The sequence below is a fragment of the Helianthus annuus genome, chromosome 4 (genome assembly GCF_002127325.2).
Source record: "Helianthus annuus cultivar XRQ/B chromosome 4, HanXRQr2.0-SUNRISE, whole genome shotgun sequence".
NCBI classification, from domain to species: Eukaryota; Viridiplantae; Streptophyta; class Magnoliopsida; order Asterales; family Asteraceae; genus Helianthus; species Helianthus annuus.
Genome location: NC_035436.2, coordinates 23,151,128 through 23,171,476, shown reverse-complemented (window position 1 = coordinate 23,171,476; position 20,349 = coordinate 23,151,128). Strand labels below are relative to the sequence as shown.

Sequence of the window (20,349 nt, the reverse complement as noted above, 5' to 3'; positions counted from 1 at the left end):
ATATAGTTCACATAAACACGTAACGTTACACAAAATAGATTGGAAATACGGGTTGTCACATCTATGAATAAAAGCATTTACAAAACGGGTTAGTGTGGGATAAAGTTCAAAACTGACATTTACAAACAGGTCAATTGGGTAAAAATTTTACTCCAAACTTACCATATGTAAAAGGTTGATTATTGTATAATGATTTTTTTAGTACTATGATATAAGGAAGAAATGTGATGGGAGCTTGTGTTATGACTTCTCAAATTCAGAAAACTTTTTAGGCAAATCATCAGTTTAAGCAGCCTTACGAGTAGGGGTGCAAACAAGTTGAGCTACTTGGGCTCGGCTAAAAAAACAACTTGAAACAAGCAAAGCTTAAACAAACTCAAGCCCGAACCCAAGCTTAAAAACAAGCTTGTTTAGTAAACAAGCCCGAGCTTCCCTTATCGAGCTCAAGCGAGCTCGCAAGCCTAAAAGAGCCCAATATACTTATAAATTTAATTAGTAAACTAAATATATTTTTAAATAATAATAAATACTATTTTAAAATATATTTTCATAAGCTAAATGAGCTCAAGCTCGTCTCGTCTGGTTTGCACCCCTACTTAGGAGTACAAGGTCAGTCGACTAAATAAAACCAAGGTTGATCATTAACAAGATCTTAGTCAATATACTTAGCCATGATCATTAACGAGATCTTAGTCAATATACTTAGACAAAGCAGGTCAAGACTATATATGCAAATGAAGCATGCGAAGGTATCCTAGGTTTATATAATAGATTTACTTTTTTGAGGTTGCAACTATTTTAACATATGAATAAATGCTGATCAAAGGCCAACAACAAAATAAACCAGTCAACAACAAACAAAACTTGGCATGTGGCAATGGAAGTTAATCAAAGGTCTACACTAAGAGATTAAAACACTATTCAACAAACATCTAGGAATCTAGATATCATATCTCAAATATCACGTAACCAAATCTTACCTTATAAAATATGGGGCCTTTATAGTGATAAATATTGAATCCAAGAGGAAAGCGGCATCTTTCATCTAGAAAAGGCTAAAATCTACATGGAGCTCAAAAAATTATATCACATCATGTTTCATGAATTACAATATCCCAAACCTGAACTTGGATTCAAGTTTTTAATCAATGGAAAGGAATATCTTTTTGGTAGAATAATCAATTAAAAATATTAATAACAAAGTCAAACAGAATCAATTATCACATTCAAACAGATAACATATTAGCATAACACTAGGGGCATGTTTTGCTAAGCTTTTCCAACCAACTTATTGACTTATTGACTTAATCAAAAAACTAAAAAGGAGTTTTATTGTTTGGCAAACCTAAAAGTTCTTTTCAAAATGACTTTTTGAAAAGAAGAAAAAGGAGTTTTTGAGAACTTAACATGTTGTGACTTTTTGATCAGCTTATAACTTTTGAAACACCAAATTACCAGATTACCCCTGATTTAACACTCCTTATATTTTTTGTTTGTCCATTTTATTCATTTTACATCAATAAACTATGGCAAACACTTTTTAAAAAACAACTTATTGATTTATTGGCTTTTCCCACCTGATAAGCTAATCCAAACACTTTTTAAAAACTCATTTTCAAAAAGTTATAAGCTAATAAGTCCTTTTCACAAAAAGTCATTTTTTCACTTAAATAAGCTTTTAGCCAAACATGCCCTAGAAGTCTAAAATAGATTGGTAATTACCTTTAAACAGGCATGGTGAAGCCAGAAGCCAAGGCATGGTGAAGCCAGAAGCCAAGACCAATTCGAATAAGTAATAACCGGTTTCAAACAACACTTCAACATAACTCATAAGTCAAAACAATTTTAAAAGTTCATATAAGAAAACTACTAATATTCAAATAACTAAAATAAAGAGATGTGAGAACTCAAGATACAACAATTAGTTACTAGTCTCCTAACGAATAAACTTAAAAATCAATAGAAAAATTGGTAGAAGCATTTCTTCGAGCAACTGATGTGCATCTTCAAACCAACAATATTGATTCTTAAAATCAGCAATATAGATTCTTCAAACCAGCAAAATTGATTTTTTAAGGACTTGGGTTTACTACCAACAAAATCGTAAACCAGATAGGAGATCATATATAGATTTGAATCAAAGAACAAAAAACATTGAGTTCAATAGACGGTTATCCTTACCTCTTAAGCAGCACCACCGCTAGACAACTCCATGACCGAATATCTCGAACTATTGAAATTGTAGGTCACGGAGATCTAATCTCTGAAGTCGAATAATCAATTCTTATTGCTATGTTTGATAGCGAGACATAGAGAATGGGGGATGTTAGAAGGCAGATGCTCAATTTAGGTTTTGAGAATTAGGTTTAGGTTTTGAGAATTAAGGGGAATTTGGGTTAAGGAGAAAAGATGGAAAAATTGGGCGGGATGATTTTGGTGGGGTGGGAAGCTTGAAATTATTTAGAAACTGAAAGTGTATTGGAATTGGAAAAAGAGAAATAAATATTTATTAATAATATAATTAAATTAAAAAATATAAGTTAAACATCAATATTTAGTAATTAGTAGTTTTATTCTTTGTTATAAAATCCACGGCCAAGTAGGTACATTTCAATTATTTGTTAAAAAATTATCCATGGCTAAGTAGGTACATTTCAATAATATGTAATATCGGGGTGACTCGCTTTCAGATACTTTCACTGGGACTTCCTTGTTTTACTATCTTTGTAAAACAATAGACATGAGGAAGCAAAACATAGCCAAGCGATAGAAACAGTTCGGTTTTGTTAACGGTTTGACCTTAAAACAGTTAACACCGGACTTTGAACACCACGAACAAATACGGCATACATAAAGTGCCACTAAAGTTATGTGTCAAACAAATATGGCATACACAAAGTGCCACTAAAAACCAAAATTAGTGACTTAAAAGCTAAATGTCACTAAAAGTGTCTGTCAAACAAATATGGTATACGTAAAGTGCCACTAAAAACCTAAATTAGTGGCACAAAAGCAAAATGCCATTAGAAGTGTGTGCCACTACATGGCATTTTTTTTTTTTGTAGTGAATGGTCTCATGTCTCCCATACCCTCTTTACATCACATCATATATTTTGGCTCAAGTATTCTAATTTCTAAGATAATGGTCTTCTCACATGTCATTCAGTGAGACTAACACACATTATTTGTTAGTCTTTTATATTGTAATTTATTATATAATAAGTTCTTTTAATATATGATACATAAAGAAAATAAGAATATCATATTCAAGCTTCAAGTGGATCGGTGTCATCCAACCATGGCAGCATTGTTATAAAGTCAAAAACTAATTACGTTACAAAACTATAAATAATCAACATGTTTATGCATAAGGTAGTTGTATTGTTAGCCTTGGGATTTTTTCAAAACAATTATTCATTTCTAACCTTAAAATTTCAATCTTTGACAATTTAAGTCTAAATATTCAATTTTTAGTAATTTAACCCCTTTAATTAATTTGATTTCACACTTCTAATTCAAAAGTGTTCACCTTTGCAATTTAACCCCTTGATTATTTTACTTTTAACCCAAAGTTTTTCATCTTTTACAATATTACCCCAACACTTTTTACTTTCAATTTGATCCCTTATACTTTGCATCTTTCGCAAATTTTCCGTTTAACGTTTCATTCTAAATTTTTCAAGTTAACACCACAACGTGCATGTGGACTTCAACGTCTTTTCATCTACTTTTCCCATTTGACAGGTCCATCGCAGCGCGTCTATTTTTTCTTTTGAAAGGTCTGTCACAACGCGCAGGTCAGGGATCCCGATTTAGTTATTATTTTCTATATATGTTTTACACATGCTCGCGGTTATGTAAAAAACATTTGCATTTCATCTAATCTATATACTTGATAAAGTAAACCATTGGTGGACACATGTCACCCCATGGTTTCACCTCAGATGAATTTCCGCCTAGATGAAAGCAACTAAATGGATCACCGGAATTCTAATGGATAGTCCACAAATCTCATTACCAACTTTCCAAATATACCTTATTTTACAACATATGCTTCAAAAGAAAACCCTAATTCCCTGTCGAACACGGCGATTAAGATCCCTCCAACACATTCGATCAACAAACATCGGATTGGAAGACATTAAATCGACGGTAATGTCTAGTGTGTGCTTCTATTATTCTTCTTTGTTGTTACATTCGCCTAATTTCGTTAACGTTCTGATTTTTTTCGATTGTTCTTATTTTGTTAGCAGTTCAATGATTGTTAGTTGATGATTGATTAATGTATTCGATTTAGTATTCTCTGATTTACTTTTGTTTTGGTACTGATTTTGGATATATATATATATATATATATATATATATAGGGTTAGGATCATGTGAGAAGAAGTAGGCTATTTGAGAAACTTGAGAAGAAATCTGGACCACACATTTTTCCTAAGGTTTTCGTAATATACACATATGTATAGTGTAAAATTGACTATATACATATATGTATATTGAATTATACACATATGTATATAGTTAATCGTAATTTATACATATGTGTATATTACGAAAAGCTTAGAAAAATGTGTGGTCCAGATTTATTCTCAAGTTTCTCAAATAGGGTGCTCTTCTCTTAGGATCCCTACCCTATATATATATATATATATATATATATATATATATATATATGCACATGCACATTATGTTATGTTTTGTCCATGCACATGTGCATATGTGTCCCCCAATGGTTTACTTTATAAAGTATATAGATTAGATGAAATGCAAATGTTTTTTACTGACCGCGAGCATATGTAAAACATATATAGAAAATAATAACTAAATCGGGATCCCAGACCTGCACGTTGTGACAGACCTTTCAAAAGAAAAAATAGACGCGTTGCGATGGACCTGTCAAATGGGAAAAGTAGACGAAAAACGTTGAACTCCAGATGCACGTTGTGGTGTTAACTTGAAAAATTTAGAACGAAACGTTAAACCGAAAATTTACGAAAGATGCAAAGTATAAGGGATCAAAATTGAAAGTAAAAAGTGTTGGGGTTAAATTGTAAAAGATGAAAAACATTGCGTTAAAAGTAAAATAATCATGGGGTTAAATTGCAAAAGGTGAACACTTTTGAATTAGAAGTGAGAAATCAAATTAATTAAAGGGGTTAAATTACTAAAGATTGAATATTTAGACTTAAATTGTCAAATATTGAAATTTTAAGGTTAGAAATGAATTTTTGTTTTGAAATAATCCCAAGGCTAACAATACAACTACCTTATGCATAAACTTGTTGATTATTTATAGTTTTGTAACGTTATTAGTTTTTGACTTTATAACAATGCTGCCATGGTTGGATGACACCAATCCACTTGAAGCTCAAATATGATATTCTTATTTTCTTTATGTATCATATATTAAAAGAACTTATTATAAAATAAATTACAATATAAAAGACTAACAAATAATGTGAGTTAGTTTCACTGAATGACAAGTGAGAAGACAATTATCTTAGAAATTATAATACTTGAGCCAAAATATATGATGTGATGTAAAGAGGGTATGGGAGACATGAGACCATTGTACCTTATGCCAGCCTACAAAACAATTATCTTAGAAAATGGGATGTTGGACTTTCCAAGGGCAACCCATTTTATCAAAATTGACAACTCTATTGGTTGATTATAACTTTTTTGTCACAAGTTATCCAATTTAATGTGGTAAAATAAGTATAATAGTAATTTATCTTAATTCGGTTTAACAGTTTCTTTAATATAAAATAACAATTATTCTCATATTTCTTTTGTTTTGATTTCTTATGAGAAACAACAAAATATATTTCTATTTTTCACAATTTAAATTTTTAAGCCAAATTAGGGGTGTTCAAAAATACTTATATTGTATCCATAAATCCAATCCGAAATTTTTGAAAAATTAATTTTTATTTTATATCAGATGTCCGAAAATGTCCAAAAATTTATATTCGGATATCCAAAACTATCCGAAATATCTGATTCTGAATAATAAAAAATAAGAATTAAATAAAAAAATTGGATATTCAGATTTCTGATTCACTATTCGACCGAGGCAGAAATTTCGGATATGGACGTGGATAGTGAAATCAGGTATCCAAAATTTTTGGATATCTGAATTTTTGGATATCCGATTTTGAACACCCCTACTGAAATAACAATTACTTATAGCTATCTATTATACCTGCAAGTAATTTGGTAGGAGTATGATATAAAGTAATTTGATAGGAGTATGACATCAAATTTAACACATACCATGGCGTGAGTGGATTGAGTTATTGAACAAAAATGAGTCGTATTCGTGTGAGCCAACACTAGATATATTAACTTGTGGTACCCGCGGAAAAGAAAATCCATAGTTATCCTGAGTTAACACCCTTTTGTCCTGGAGTACTCGTCAAATTTCGGGACGAAATTTCTTTCAAGTTGGGGATGATGTGACAACTCGTACGTTCAAGGTAATTTTCCTTTTGTTACTTTTGGTTCTTCTACTTATTTATATGAATAGAGCATACTATTTAAATGATATAATTTATTTTGTCGAGTGGATCAAACCGTCCTTTAACTACGTGACCCAATGACCTCGGCCCAAGACCCTTAAACCCAAACCGGCCCAAGCCCACCTTTTTGTGTAGCATGTTATATGTATTGGGGATACGTATCAATTCGTTGGGAAAACCCTAGCACTCTTGATCGGCCATTAGAAGACAACCACAGTTCACCCATCCGAAGCTTGCATAACTTTGAACTTGTCTCTTGCATTTGGCAACACTCATTCCTCGGTTAGTGGTTAGTACGATACCATGTGTCGATCTGATCTCTTGCTATTTGTGTTACGTTTGTGGTTTTAGTTATGTATGTAAGTATTGTTATGTTATGCCTATGATATAAATCATGAAGAAGGGCTTTGTTTACGAACTGTGTTGATCATTAATTGACTGATATATTGATTGATAAATTGGAACTGTTTAATGATTTTCTGGGTTATGTATATTGGAAACACTCATGATATAAATCTGTGAATTAGATTTATTAGGGTGTATTGATAACTTGTGGAACTATTACGTAATTCATTGATCGCTAACTATTGTACGGAATTTAGAGATATTACTGCTTAATCTTGACGAACTATAATCTGTAATTGGTGATGAGGGTTTCGCCAGAATTTGTGATTCATGCAACTAAGATTCGTATAAAAAAAAAATAAAAATGGCCGACACTCTTGAATGCTTCACATGTAATCAGTTCTTTGAATTAAATAAGCTGAAATATCCATATTTCATGAATATAACTGGACCACAAGATCACTTGTCTGTTGTTGAAATTCTTGATAATGGATTGCAAGTTGATTGTTAGAGTATGATTGGGTCACTTAATAAAGGATTTGAGATATTCACATGATTGAGTTACTAATACATGTCAGATGAGCACATGAACCCCAACATCACATGTACTTCTATTGGACCAAATGTGTTATGGATAACTTATCATTGTTTGAAACTTGGACTGCATGATATTATAATTGTTTGGTTGACTGTTAGTGCATAGGAATTGATTGTCGACAAGGCATGCATATGTGTGACATGAATATGTGTGCATGATTAGATTATTAGATGAATGCATCACATGAATAAAGTTGTCCACCCCACTACTTTAATCGGTCCAATAACAGCATGAATACATAAATAGTTGTCGGCCACTATAGCTTGTTTTGAGAATAGTAATGATGTTGTGAACCAATAGACAATGATTAGGGCACATGAGAGGTTTTGAGTGACAATTTATTCAAACATTATTTTGATAATGGAGATATAACCTAAATGGATGAACTATGTTGCATGTTGTAATGATTGCAAAAGATTGTTTTGTCACGTAATGAACCGTAGCAGTTGGGGTTTCTTTTTGGTCGGTCCAATTGTCACCGAAGCAAGGAGAGGCCCACCCCACTCGGAGCCCCATTTCGAACCCCCTACACACATGCCCCTAATTATATACAGCTGGGTTGGTTGGGTTGGAACAGCTAGGCCGCAACAGGGGAATGGGGTGGTTTAAGGGTACGGATCGGGTAACAACAGTGGCACATCATCTTAACCGCCCACTTGTTAGTGTTTACCTTATTGGGCCGCATAAGTGTAGTGTATTGGTATTAAATGTAAGCTGTTAGTGTGTGAATCCTATTATCGGGTGCGTGATCCAACATGGAATTGATTGTAATTTTATTTGTTGCGTATTTTGCGAAGAATGATGTGTGTTCTAAGTGTAGTATGAAACTGATTGACGTGTGTAACTCTTTTAGGACGTGGTTGTTCAACTGTTAATCGAGTAAACAATCTAGCCGAGCAAAACCAAGGTGAGTTCACTACATTCGAGCATGCGTCCCAGTGGTTGGGGACAGTCAGTGGGTATCCCATGGGGGGATAAGTTTTTGGGTAAAAACGGGTATATTGGTTAATATTCTCACCTATCATCTTTTGTAAGTCCCTCATCGGGTATTAGTTAGTAGCGCTACTTAGGTTTGGCACCCTCACCCCGTGCCTGTAGAGGACGGAGGTGAACTAATGACCCAGTCTGGCCCAGTACTAGATAGGAGTACGTGGGAAGGGCAGTCCGTGAGCCGTCCGTGTTTGGAAATGAGATATTAACAATATTACTTGCAGTGGTTATTGAACGGTTTTACACACACAACGGGTAATAAACATTTTCTAAAACTGTGAACTCGCCAGCTTTGTCTGATACACGTGTTGCATGCTCGCAGGTCGTTAGGTATCCTGGAATTGGGAAGCTTGCTATCTGGGAGTGCTGGAGTGGTCATGGATCGAGGCTTTTGGATTAAAATACATGTGATACATTGGTTTTAAGCGTTATTATGAGACGATTGCTAAACAACTTAATACATGCTTCCGCTATACAACTTTTGGGAATTAATATTATGTTGACAACTTATGTGAATAAATTAATGTCATGATTTATTTAAATATTTACCATTGGTTCAATGTGATTGGTGGCTCGAACTCTGATGCGTAACACGCCTCGCGGGGTTTCCGAAGGGGGAATTTTGGGGGTGTTACAGTTGGTATCAGAGCCACTGGTTATAGTGAACTAGGTTTTAAAACGATTCGTAAAACCAGACTATAACCGAACAACTACGAAAATCGATCATGACACTCAGCACCAGATCGCAAGGTTCGATTATCTCTCACTTTATACAGTACTTACTTAGCAGTCGCACACCCACAACGTATGTGAACTGAAACATTTAACACCATAGTGACTTGATAGTGTGACACCACTCTCCGACTCATGTAAACCATAGAACTGTGATATCATTTGTTGTGTTGTTTGAACGGGGGGAAACTTTGAGCGCGAGCTAAGAAGCACTGAGATAAGCATGCAAATTGCCTTATTATTATGGGTGCACACTTAATAATAACGCGGGGTGCATGCAAGTCCCAGTGAGACTTATCGAGCGTAAGGAGGGTTCTGCCCTACTATGTGTGAACTTGGTAGTACGTAAATATCAGTATGATACTTGACTCTCATCTCGTTTCAACTTCTAAACCGGTTAATTCCCAACTATAGAAACATGAGTGAACGAGGACGCGGACGAGGCAACATCACCACGACACAGGCTGAGTTGACTGACCTAATCAACACCCGCGTGGCTGAGGCTTTAGCGGCCTATCAAGCTGGTACGGAATGTACCAAGCATCCTTACCCCCGTATTGTGTACACGACTTTTCACTTTCATAATGCGAGTCCCAGCGAGGTTTTTCACTTATAATGTGTACACGGCTTTCCACTCCTATTATTTGATTAATGTGACACACAACAGCCTATAGAAGGCATGGCAGTGAGTGACTCTTACATGAACACAAAAATTTTTTTTTTTTTTTTTTTTTGAAACACGAACTTTTCACTTCTCAGCAAACTTTTACGAACCTCGATGTTGATAAACAGTGCTTGAACACTCATCAGAACGCCTAGCAAACTGTGTAGAATGCTAGGTGCTTGTGCGAACGTTCCTGAGTTGGATGTGATAGCGTTAAATGAATGGTTATTACCTTCCTCACTTGTCTTCAATTGTTTGGACCCAACACACTAACGCTCTAAACCTCGAAGTGCGATCGCTTTTGCAACACTTTTGAAACACACTGGGGATAATTCGAATCACTTGCTGGAATGATGAACAAAAGGATGAGTGTAGTATCCTACCGAGTTCAGTATTTGGACGACCCCGATTGCCAGCAACGGACACCAGCGAACTGACTTCAATCTAAAACTTAACTCTGGTCAGCGACTCGTGGGAGTCAACTGTTACAAACTAATCTGGACTTTAGAAGTGATAACAGATTTTAGTGTGGAATGTGTAACTTCCAGCACCACGAGTAACACCTTGGAACTCGGCACGGAGTGTGAAGAGAGGAACATTCGTGACAACCAGGTACTTGTAATAGTAGCCTACTGTATGGAAAAGGAGGTGCCTTCGGCACGTATTGGACGTTGATAAGTCAAAAACGACCACAATCACGAGAGCGAGGTCAATACGGGAGAAATCCGTGTGACTGTAACGATTGCATCGGCAGTGGTGCTCACGGAAAGGAAGTTAGGAAAATAACAACATAGTGGTTTGGTTGGGTAGTAAATCGCTTCGCCCTAATTCTGTGTAACCTTGATGATTCGCAAAAACCAAACATGTTATGGAACCGGCTGATGGCAAGTCAACTGCGACCGCGCATGTTAGTTGGGACGCAAACTCGACCCTACGAGAGACAGGCATTCGACACCGGTCTCACTTCTACTACCATTGGTGATTACGATGCAGTAGTCAGTAATGATTCATTAACCAGACAAAACACTCAGACGCACCCTGTGAGAAGAAATTTAGCGTCACCTTATGCATTGAAGTACCAGAGTGGTGAGAAGGTTAGCCTCATGAAAGTAATGATAGCCCCGAAAGCGTCTATGAAAGGATGATCTCGCTGTGGCAGCAACTAATTCTAGTGATCAGACTAGGGGCGATAGGATCGAGGATCTATCAATTGCTGTGACTAATCCCAATGTACAACTTGAAGAACTTTTAGACATATCGCCACAACTATTAGTCAGAAACTCGTTGATCTCACGATCAGAGGAAGCTCCGAATACTCGTACTCTTACTGTTTTGCATCAGGATGGGTGCAAGAGCAGTATAAGCCACTATGAGAACTGTTCGACAAGAAGGTTGTCAGACCTAGTTTTCGCTTTGGGAAGCCCAGATAAAACCGGGAGGATAAACTTTTTGGTGTGTGCACTGATTATCGGGAACTCATCAAGGTGACAGACAAGGAACCGTTCTCTATGACCGTGTATTGACGACCCAACGACTAGTTGCCAGGAATGAGTTTTATCAGATGAAAGTTCAAGGGAAAAGATTGTTAAGGCGACACATCAGACGCAATTCGGGCATGCGACTTTGTACCCATGACCTTGGGAATAGTCAGCACACCCGCAGCTTTACGTATCACGTGAACCAACCATGATTTTTGATGACGTACCGAATCTGTCCCAATGGAGAAGAATATCACGACACACAACCGGTGGAAGAAATCGTGGCCTTTGGATTCACTTGGAGGCGTTACTTGGACGGTACCGAATGCGTTACTTAGACCGATCACAAGGGCCTCCCGTGTACCCTGGCCACGAAAGAAGCTTTATCAATTGATGAGAACGTTGGATGGAACTTTTGGATGATTACGACTGTGAGACCTGAACGTGCACGACCTTGCAGTTCGCTATCCACTCTGACACACCTGACCAGACTCACCTAGTTCAAAGTGAAGACCTGTTGGAGGAGAATTCACAAGATGGGGTCATGCAAGGCATGGGGAAGCAACTATTGGCAGGACGGACGGCATTCGCTATCTCATGGAACAAATGTGGATCCCACTATACAGCAACCGTATGGAACTCATACTGAGCGAAGCACACCGACTCCGATGTTCCGGTAGTCTGGACTTGATAGGGGATATTAGGATTTTAAGTCTCGTATGAATAACCGGGCATGAAGGCCCCATAATACTACATATAACCGATGTCGGGCATGTGCGAGAATCAGGGTGGAACACCGGAAACCTACTTGTTTGAACAGTAACCGGAAGCACCCATATGGGAACGAAAACGAACACCATGAATTTGTCATTGGTTTACTTAAAAACTCGGAACGGAATCGATATCACCTGGTGATCGTATATTGCCTCACGAAACCATCACACTCTCTTGCAATCAAGAAAACTAGCGAGTCTTCACAAGCTGTGGATGTTCTTTTGAGAGAGGCGGTCTCAGGCACGAGGTGCCAACTTCTGTTACTTCTGATATTGGAGCTATACCTGATTTATGACAGACAATACACGATATTCTCGACTTACGTCTAGGCATGGACATTTCGTATCACCGTGGGGCAAACGATCAGAGTAAACGAACCATCCTTGCACATGAAGACATGCTGTGAGCATGTGTATGGTTAACTGTAGTGGAACTGGAAGGACGCTTATCATTGGGCGAGATCTATAACAGCTGTTACCGTATTAGTATGCATATAACCTTACTTGGAGCATCACTTGAATAGTAACGCTAAGCTCCTTGTTGAATCAAGGTGGGGGATAACTTAATCGTAGATCCAGGAATTGCACCCGAAACCCTTGGGAAGATTATTTAGATTGGAAATCGTTTGACGACAACGCGTGACTACTAGGAAACCTAATAACTTAGGAGACACTAGGAGTTCGCTGCAGGCGAACGTGTCATACTTGAACTCTCACCCTGGGAGGGTGTGGTACGTTTGGGGAACCGTGACAAGCTTAATTTACATTACGTTGAGCCATTCAGAATTCTGGAAAGAATCGGTTGTGTGGCCGGTGAAATGCTTGTGATACCCTTATTAGAGTTTGAGGTTAAAGACAAGTTACAGTTGTTGAGGAATCTACTGAAATCATGGACCACGACGCCAAAATTTGTTAGCACAGTCAAATTCTAATCACAAAATTTGTTGGGAACTCATGACATGGACTGGAGTTCAGGTGGGAACACAAAGATCAGATGACGCTCTATTCCCCTCGACTGTTCAAACAGTTGAATCTACTCCTGATGTTATTGGCGAATTTCGGGACGAAATTCCCTTTCAAGTTGGGGATGATGTGGTACCCGCGGAAAAGAAAATCCATAGTTATCCTGAGTTAACACCCTTTTGTCCTGGAGTACTCGTCAAATTTCGGGACGAAATTTCTTTCAAGTTGGGGATGATGTGACAACTCGTACGTTCAAGGTAATTTTCCTTTTGTTACTTTTGGTTCTTCTACTTATTTATATGAATAGAGCATACTATTTAAATGATATAATTTATTTTGTCGAGTGGATCAAACCGTCCTTTAACTACGTGACCCAATGACCTCGGCCCAAGACCCTTAAACCCAAACCGGCCCAAGCCCACCTTTTTGTGTAGCATGTTATATGTATTGGGGATACGTATCAATTCGTTGGGAAAACCCTAGCACTCTTGATCGGCCATTAGAAGACAACCACAGTTCACCCATCCGAAGCTTGCATAACTTTGAACTTGTCTCTTGCATTTGGCAACACTCATTCCTCGGTTAGTACGATACCATGTGTCGATCTGATCTCTTGCTATTTGTGTTACGTTTGTGGTTTTAGTTATGTATGTAAGTATTGTTATGTTATGCCTATGATATAAATCATGAAGAAGGGCTTTGTTTACGAACTGTGTTGATCATTAATTGACTGATATATTGATTGATAAATTGGAACTGTTTAATGATTTTCTGGGTTATGTATATTGGAAACACTCATGATATAAATCTGTGAATTAGATTTATTAGGGTGTATTGATAACTTGTGGAACTATTACGTAATTCATTGATCGCTAACTATTGTACGGAATTTAGAGATATTACTGCTTAATCTTGACGAACTATAATCTGTAATTGGTGATGAGGGTTTCGCCAGAATTTGTGATTCATGCAACTAAGATTCGTATAAAAAAAAATAAAAATGGCCGACACACTTGAATGCTTCACATGTAATCAGTTCTTTGAATTAAATAAGCTGAAATATCCATATTTCATGAATATAACTGGACCACAAGATCACTTGTCTGTTGTTGAAATTCTTGATAATGGATTGCAAGTTGATTGTTAGAGTATGATTGGGTCACTTAATAAAGGATTTGAGATATTCACATGATTGAGTTACTAATACATGTCAGATGAGCACATGAACCCCAACATCACATGTACTTCTATTGGACCAAATGTGTTATGGATAACTTATCATTGTTTGAAACTTGGACTGCATGATATTATAATTGTTTGGTTGACTGTTAGTGCATAGGAATTGATTGTCGACAAGGCATGCATATGTGTGACATGAATATGTGTGCATGATTAGATTATTAGATGAATGCATCACATGAATAAAGTTGTCCACCCCACTACTTTAATCGGTCCAATAACAGCATGAATACATAAATAGTTGTCGGCCACTATAGCTTGTTTTGAGAATAGTAATGATGTTGTGAACCAATAGACAATGATTAGGGCACATGAGAGGTTTTGAGTGACAATTTATTCAAACATTATTTTGATAATGGAGATATAACCTAAATGGATGAACTATGTTGCATGTTGTAATGATTGCAAAAGATTGTTTTGTCACGTAATGAACCGTAGCAGTTGGGGTTTCTTTTTGGTCGGTCCAATTGTCACCGAAGCAAGGAGAGGCCCACCCCACTCGGAGCCCCATTTCGAACCCCCTACACACATGCCCCTAATTATATACAGCTGGGTTGGTTGGGTTGGAACAGCTAGGCCGCAACAGGGGAATGGGGTGGTTTAAGGGTACGGATCGGGTAACAACAGTGGCACATCATCTTAACCGCCCACTTGTTAGTGTTTACCTTATTGGGCCGCATAAGTGTAGTGTATTGGTATTAAATGTAAGCTGTTAGTGTGTGAATCCTATTATCGGGTGCGTGATCCAACATGGAATTGATTGTAATTTTATTTGTTGCGTATTTTGCGAAGAATGATGTGTGTTCTAAGTGTAGTATGAAACTGATTGACGTGTGTAACTCTTTTAGGACGTGGTTGTTCAACTGTTAATCGAGTAAACAATCTAGCCGAGCAAAACCAAGGTGAGTTCACTACATTCGAGCATGCGTCCCAGTGGTTGGGGACAGTCAGTGGGTATCCCATAGGGGGATAAGTTTTTGGGTAAAAACGGGTATATTGGTTAATATTCTCACCTATCATCTTTTGTAAGTCCCTCATCGGGTATTAGTTAGTAGCGCTACTTAGGTTTGGCACCCTCACCCCGTGCCTGTAGAGGACGGAGGTGAACTAATGACTCAGTCTGGCCCAGTACTAGATAGGAGTACGTGGGAAGGGCAGTCCGTGAGCCGTCCGTGTTTGGAAATGAGATATTAACAATATTACTTGCAGTGGTTATTGAACGGTTTTACACACACAACGGGTAATAAACATTTTCTAAAACTGTGAACTCGCCAGCTTTGTCTGATACACGTGTTGCATGCTCGCAGGTCGTTAGGTATCCTGGAATTGGGAAGCTTGCTATCTGGGAGTGCTGGAGTGGTCATGGATCGAGGCTTTTGGATTAAAATACATGTGATACATTGGTTTTAAGCGTTATTATGAGACGATTGCTAAACAACTTAATACATGCTTCCGCTATACAACTTTTGGGAATTAATATTATGTTGACAACTTATGTGAATAAATTAATGTCATGATTTATTTAAATATTTACCATTGGTTCAATGTGATTGGTGGCTCGAACTCTGATGCGTAACACGCCTCGCGGGGTTTCCGAAGGGGGAATTTTGGGGGTGTTATTCTTTAAAAATTAGAATTAAAAACTGAAAAGTTTATAATTATTAAAATCCAACATGTACGTTTAAGACAGGTTTTATTTCAATGTTGTTCATTATGACTTGCCAACTTGTTTGATCCTTTAAATAGACGTGCTACATATGTCGTATTATAGTTACATGGATTTACGTGTGTCCATATTCGAGTTATTATCCTTGATGGAAATACATAAACAGTCTTATTCGGGTTGGTTTGTTCGGGGCACATGCCCCTAGGTCTTGGATTGGATCTTTGTCTTCCTATGTGACTCATAATTAGCCCTAGTTTAATTTGCTTGGTTGGCTTAATGATTTCCATTATGCATGGGACCTAATCCATCTGACAAAGTTTACTTCTAATGTTGTCTTATGCAATGATCATAATAACTAGTGAATATAGAACAATATTTGTAATCATTAATATATGAGGGGTTCTTGCAGACAACAAAATTATATAACTATGTATGAGTGCATATAAAACAACATAACTGTTTTCAACTTTAATCATTTTGTTAATCAAATATCATAAAGGTGTTTACTTTAAGGCATGTTTAAAACACTGCGCCTCGTATCTAATTTTAAGGAGAAGTGACCCATTTGTCTTTTTGGATGTGAATTGTCTATATATGAAAATAATGTAGATATGTGAATTTATTAACGTATTTTCATGTTAATACTTGGGGCAAAACTTGTGATAAAGGATTTATAAACATGACAAAATAAATTAACATTCGAATTTTCATATTTATCAATATTATAATTATCTAACTACAACAAGTGATATTAGAACTATCGTCCCAAATAGTGAAACTTGATAATCTAATCTAAAAATTCTAAAAAGTTTATATGAGTACATCCATAGGCTTTTAGGTCCATGATCTCTAATTTTCACTCGTTATCCACTCCAAAAGATTGACACAATAAAGATTTACGGTACCTATGGAGTAATTTCGAGGTGAGATGCCACAAAAAAAAAACAACGTAACCAGTAGGAAATTTGTAGTCCCTAAATGTTTTTGTTTTAAATAGACTGACTCACATCCCTTTTTGGACCAAATATATGAGACTAAACACATTCTTAATATGTAGTGGCGAAGCTTGAGATTTTTGACCGTGTGGTCGAAAACATATATACCAAAAAAAATATAAAACCGGGGTCGAAAACGTATATACCTAAAAAAATTCTATACGAAAACTACATACGGGACAAAATTTCTTATGAATTATGGAACGACCCCCAACATTACATTATCTTCGGGTATGGGTTTGTCGAACAATACTTCGACATCGTGAATCTAAGAAAAGGAAACTAGGCGACAAAGGTATTGGATGCATATTATTGCGTTATGGTCAATAGAGCAAAACCTTAATTAGGTTCATGGTAACAGAACCGAATGTACTCATATCGGTTAACACTATTATCGTATCTAGAGACTCTTGGTTTGACGAACAAAGGTACAAAAGTGTTAACTTAAACCATACAAGTTAATGATAAAGCCCCTCATTTATGTGGTGCGGATGTGACGTGACAAAGACCCTAAGGGTTTTATCCCACACCACCCAACCTAAACGAATGTTTGTAAACTTATTGAATCCTTGTAAGGGCATCATATACTCTCTTAAAAAAATTAGAACAAAATATTCCTAAAAATTACCTAAAAAGTTGAGTTGTTACATGAATACAAACCAAACCCTCGAAAAATAAAGCTGAATAAAAAAGTCAAGAGAATTTGCATTTGCATATAGTTAAGATGAAGATGAAGATGAAGAATAATATACATATAGTTAAGACCACAATGAATAAGAATAATAATATATAATTAATCATTTAACTTTGTTTTCAGGTTGTTAAGATAATGTTACAACTTTTATATAACTAACATAACTGGAATTATAAAATCATAATGTATTAAACCTATATAGGTGTAACTTTACTTCCTTTTTTTATTAATGCATATGTAAACAAATTATGTATACATACATTATGCAAAGTTGGTGGCATACACAACTTTTACTGTTTATTTTTATATATAAATGCATTAGTTTTTAATATTTGCTTTTTCAAAAGGTATCTAGGTATCCTTTATTTAAATTTACTTAGTTTTTACATTCAAATCAGCTTAACCATCCATCCATACATTCCCTTGACACCATAAAAAAACCTCCACATATAAATCCTAAAAACAAGCAAGAATAAGCACTTTTAAATGCGTACTACTTGGATCATAACAATCTCATTTCTTACACCATTTTCCTCCAAATGAAGATCAACAATTTAATATTTTTTTCACTTTCTTTGGTCTTGATACTAGGAGTTGTGGAAAGCTTCAATTACCATGAGCAAGAACTCGAATCGGAGGAGGGATTCCAAGGGTCGTACGACAGGTGGCGAGAACACCACAAAGTGACCGATAGAAGCCCCCAACGGTTCAATGTATTCAAGCACAACGTACGAAATATTCACAAGAAAAACAAGATGAACCTGGGATACAAGTTGCAAATAAACGAGTTTGCTACCATGACTCACCATGAGTTTAGGAAAACCCATGCCGACTCGAAGGGTGGCCACTTCATTGCTCTTCACGGGATTCGTAAGACCAACTTGAGTTCGAGTTATAATGATATCGATATAAACGCTATTCCACCGAGGATGGATTGGAGGGAACATAACGCGGTCACCCCTATGAAAAATCAAGGACAGTGCGGTAACACGTTTTGTCTCATTTACATACAAGTTAGTCTTTTGGGGTGGGCCCTCTCCCAAGTTTGTGAGAGAAGAGGGTAAATTTAACACCACCCTTTGTCTCTATAAGTAAGGTTGGTTAATTACATATTTATATTGAAATTAATACATAAAATAGTAATTTTAGATTACCCTTGTAGTGATATGATCCTGTAACCATATTTAACACAAACAATTATCTATATATTCAAAACACTAACGTTATATTCTTCTAATCAACCAATGGGGTGATGGTCCATTGACAAAGACAAAGCCTTTAAACACATGTGTTTAGAAAGGGAAAGTCTTGGATTCAAGTCCCACAGACAACAGAGATTAAAAAAATTGCGGTTCAAAAGCAAATATTTTTGTAACCATATTTAACACAAACAATTATCTATATATTCAATCATGTTATATTTTTTTAACCATAAACAATTATCTATACTCAAATTGGTAATGTTATATATATCATTTTTAACCATATATAACACAAACAATTATCTATATTCAAAACAATGATGTTATATTTTTGTAACCATACTTAGCACACATAGTTACAAACAATTTTGGTGTCGAGTTTACAGGAAGTTGTTTCGCATTTGCTGCGGTGGGTGCAATTGAAGGAATAAACGCCATCAGAACAGGTCAACTCTTATCATTATCAGAACAACAACTTCTTGATTGTGATTCGAGCGACAGAACCTTCCATTGCGACGGAGGGCAGGTCTGTGGCGTATTTACTTTCGTCAAAGAGCATGGAGGTATAGCTACAGATGAGTTCTACCCTTATGTAGGTAAAAGGGAAACATGCGATACATCTAAGGTACAAACAAAACTAATGAATATAGTATAGATAACTAGATTACAATGCTTGTTATATCAGGTACAAACAGCTTTTAACATACGAATTGTACAAATAATTATAGAAATTATGTTCGAACCACTATAAGTATTATTACACTACCTTTTTGAAGTAGCGTAAATGCTATAGTTCATTTTGTTGAAGTGTGATACTTATTACTCTACAACAGATCAACTAGAGTAATATTAACGCTACTTTAAAACTGTACCGTAAAAATAATTCTTCTAGTTGAACATACTTTAGTTTTTTGTATCATTCGCACGTTAAAAGTTATTTGTATTTGATTCTAACAATCTGTGTTTTCAAACCAGTATGGTCATCACTCGGTAACTGTTGATGGAACCGAGTATTTGCCAGAACACGATGAAGAAGCGCTATTGAAAGCAGTGGCACATCAGCCTGTAACTTTTCAAATGGATCCTGGCGGTGACGGTTTCATGTTCTACAAAGAGGTAACATTTCAATCACGCATCGTTCATTTGTTATCGATATGTTGTTTAATAGTTCATGGTGTTTAGGGAATTTATAGTGGACCATGTGGAATGGAGCTGATGCACGCGATGTTGATAGTTGGATACGATCAGGATCCTGACGGAACCAAGTACTGGATTGTTAAGAACTCGTGGGGCGAAGGATGGGGAGAGAAGGGTTACATTCGTATGCTACGCGGTACGGAGATCCAAGGGGTTTGCAACATGTATGGGCATTGTAATTTCCCTCTTAAATCTCCCGAAACTAAAAATGTTGAACTCTAGATTACAATTTTAATTATGTTCACTCTTCATTTTATATGTAACCATCCGAGAGAGAAAACATATGTCT

At 36.3% G+C, this 20,349-nt stretch overlaps 1 protein-coding gene across 2 annotated transcripts; it reads left to right on the top strand.

Moving 5' to 3' along the window:
• Positions 1-18,192: 18,192 nt before the first annotated feature.
• LOC110935918 (cysteine protease Amb a 11.0101) lies at positions 18,193-20,349 on the top strand. 2 transcript variants are annotated; one of them, XM_022178270.2, is made up of 4 exons: positions 18,193-18,645; positions 19,250-19,488; positions 19,839-19,979; positions 20,046-20,349. In XM_022178270.2, exons 1-4 carry the CDS (start codon positions 18,201-18,203, stop codon positions 20,280-20,282), a joined length of 1,062 nt encoding a protein of 353 aa, XP_022033962.1. In that variant the 5' UTR covers positions 18,193-18,200; the 3' UTR covers positions 20,283-20,349. The 2 variants fall into 2 exon arrangements, with proteins under 2 accessions (XP_022033962.1, XP_035845453.1); XM_035989560.1 differs by having other exon boundaries at positions 20,057-20,252.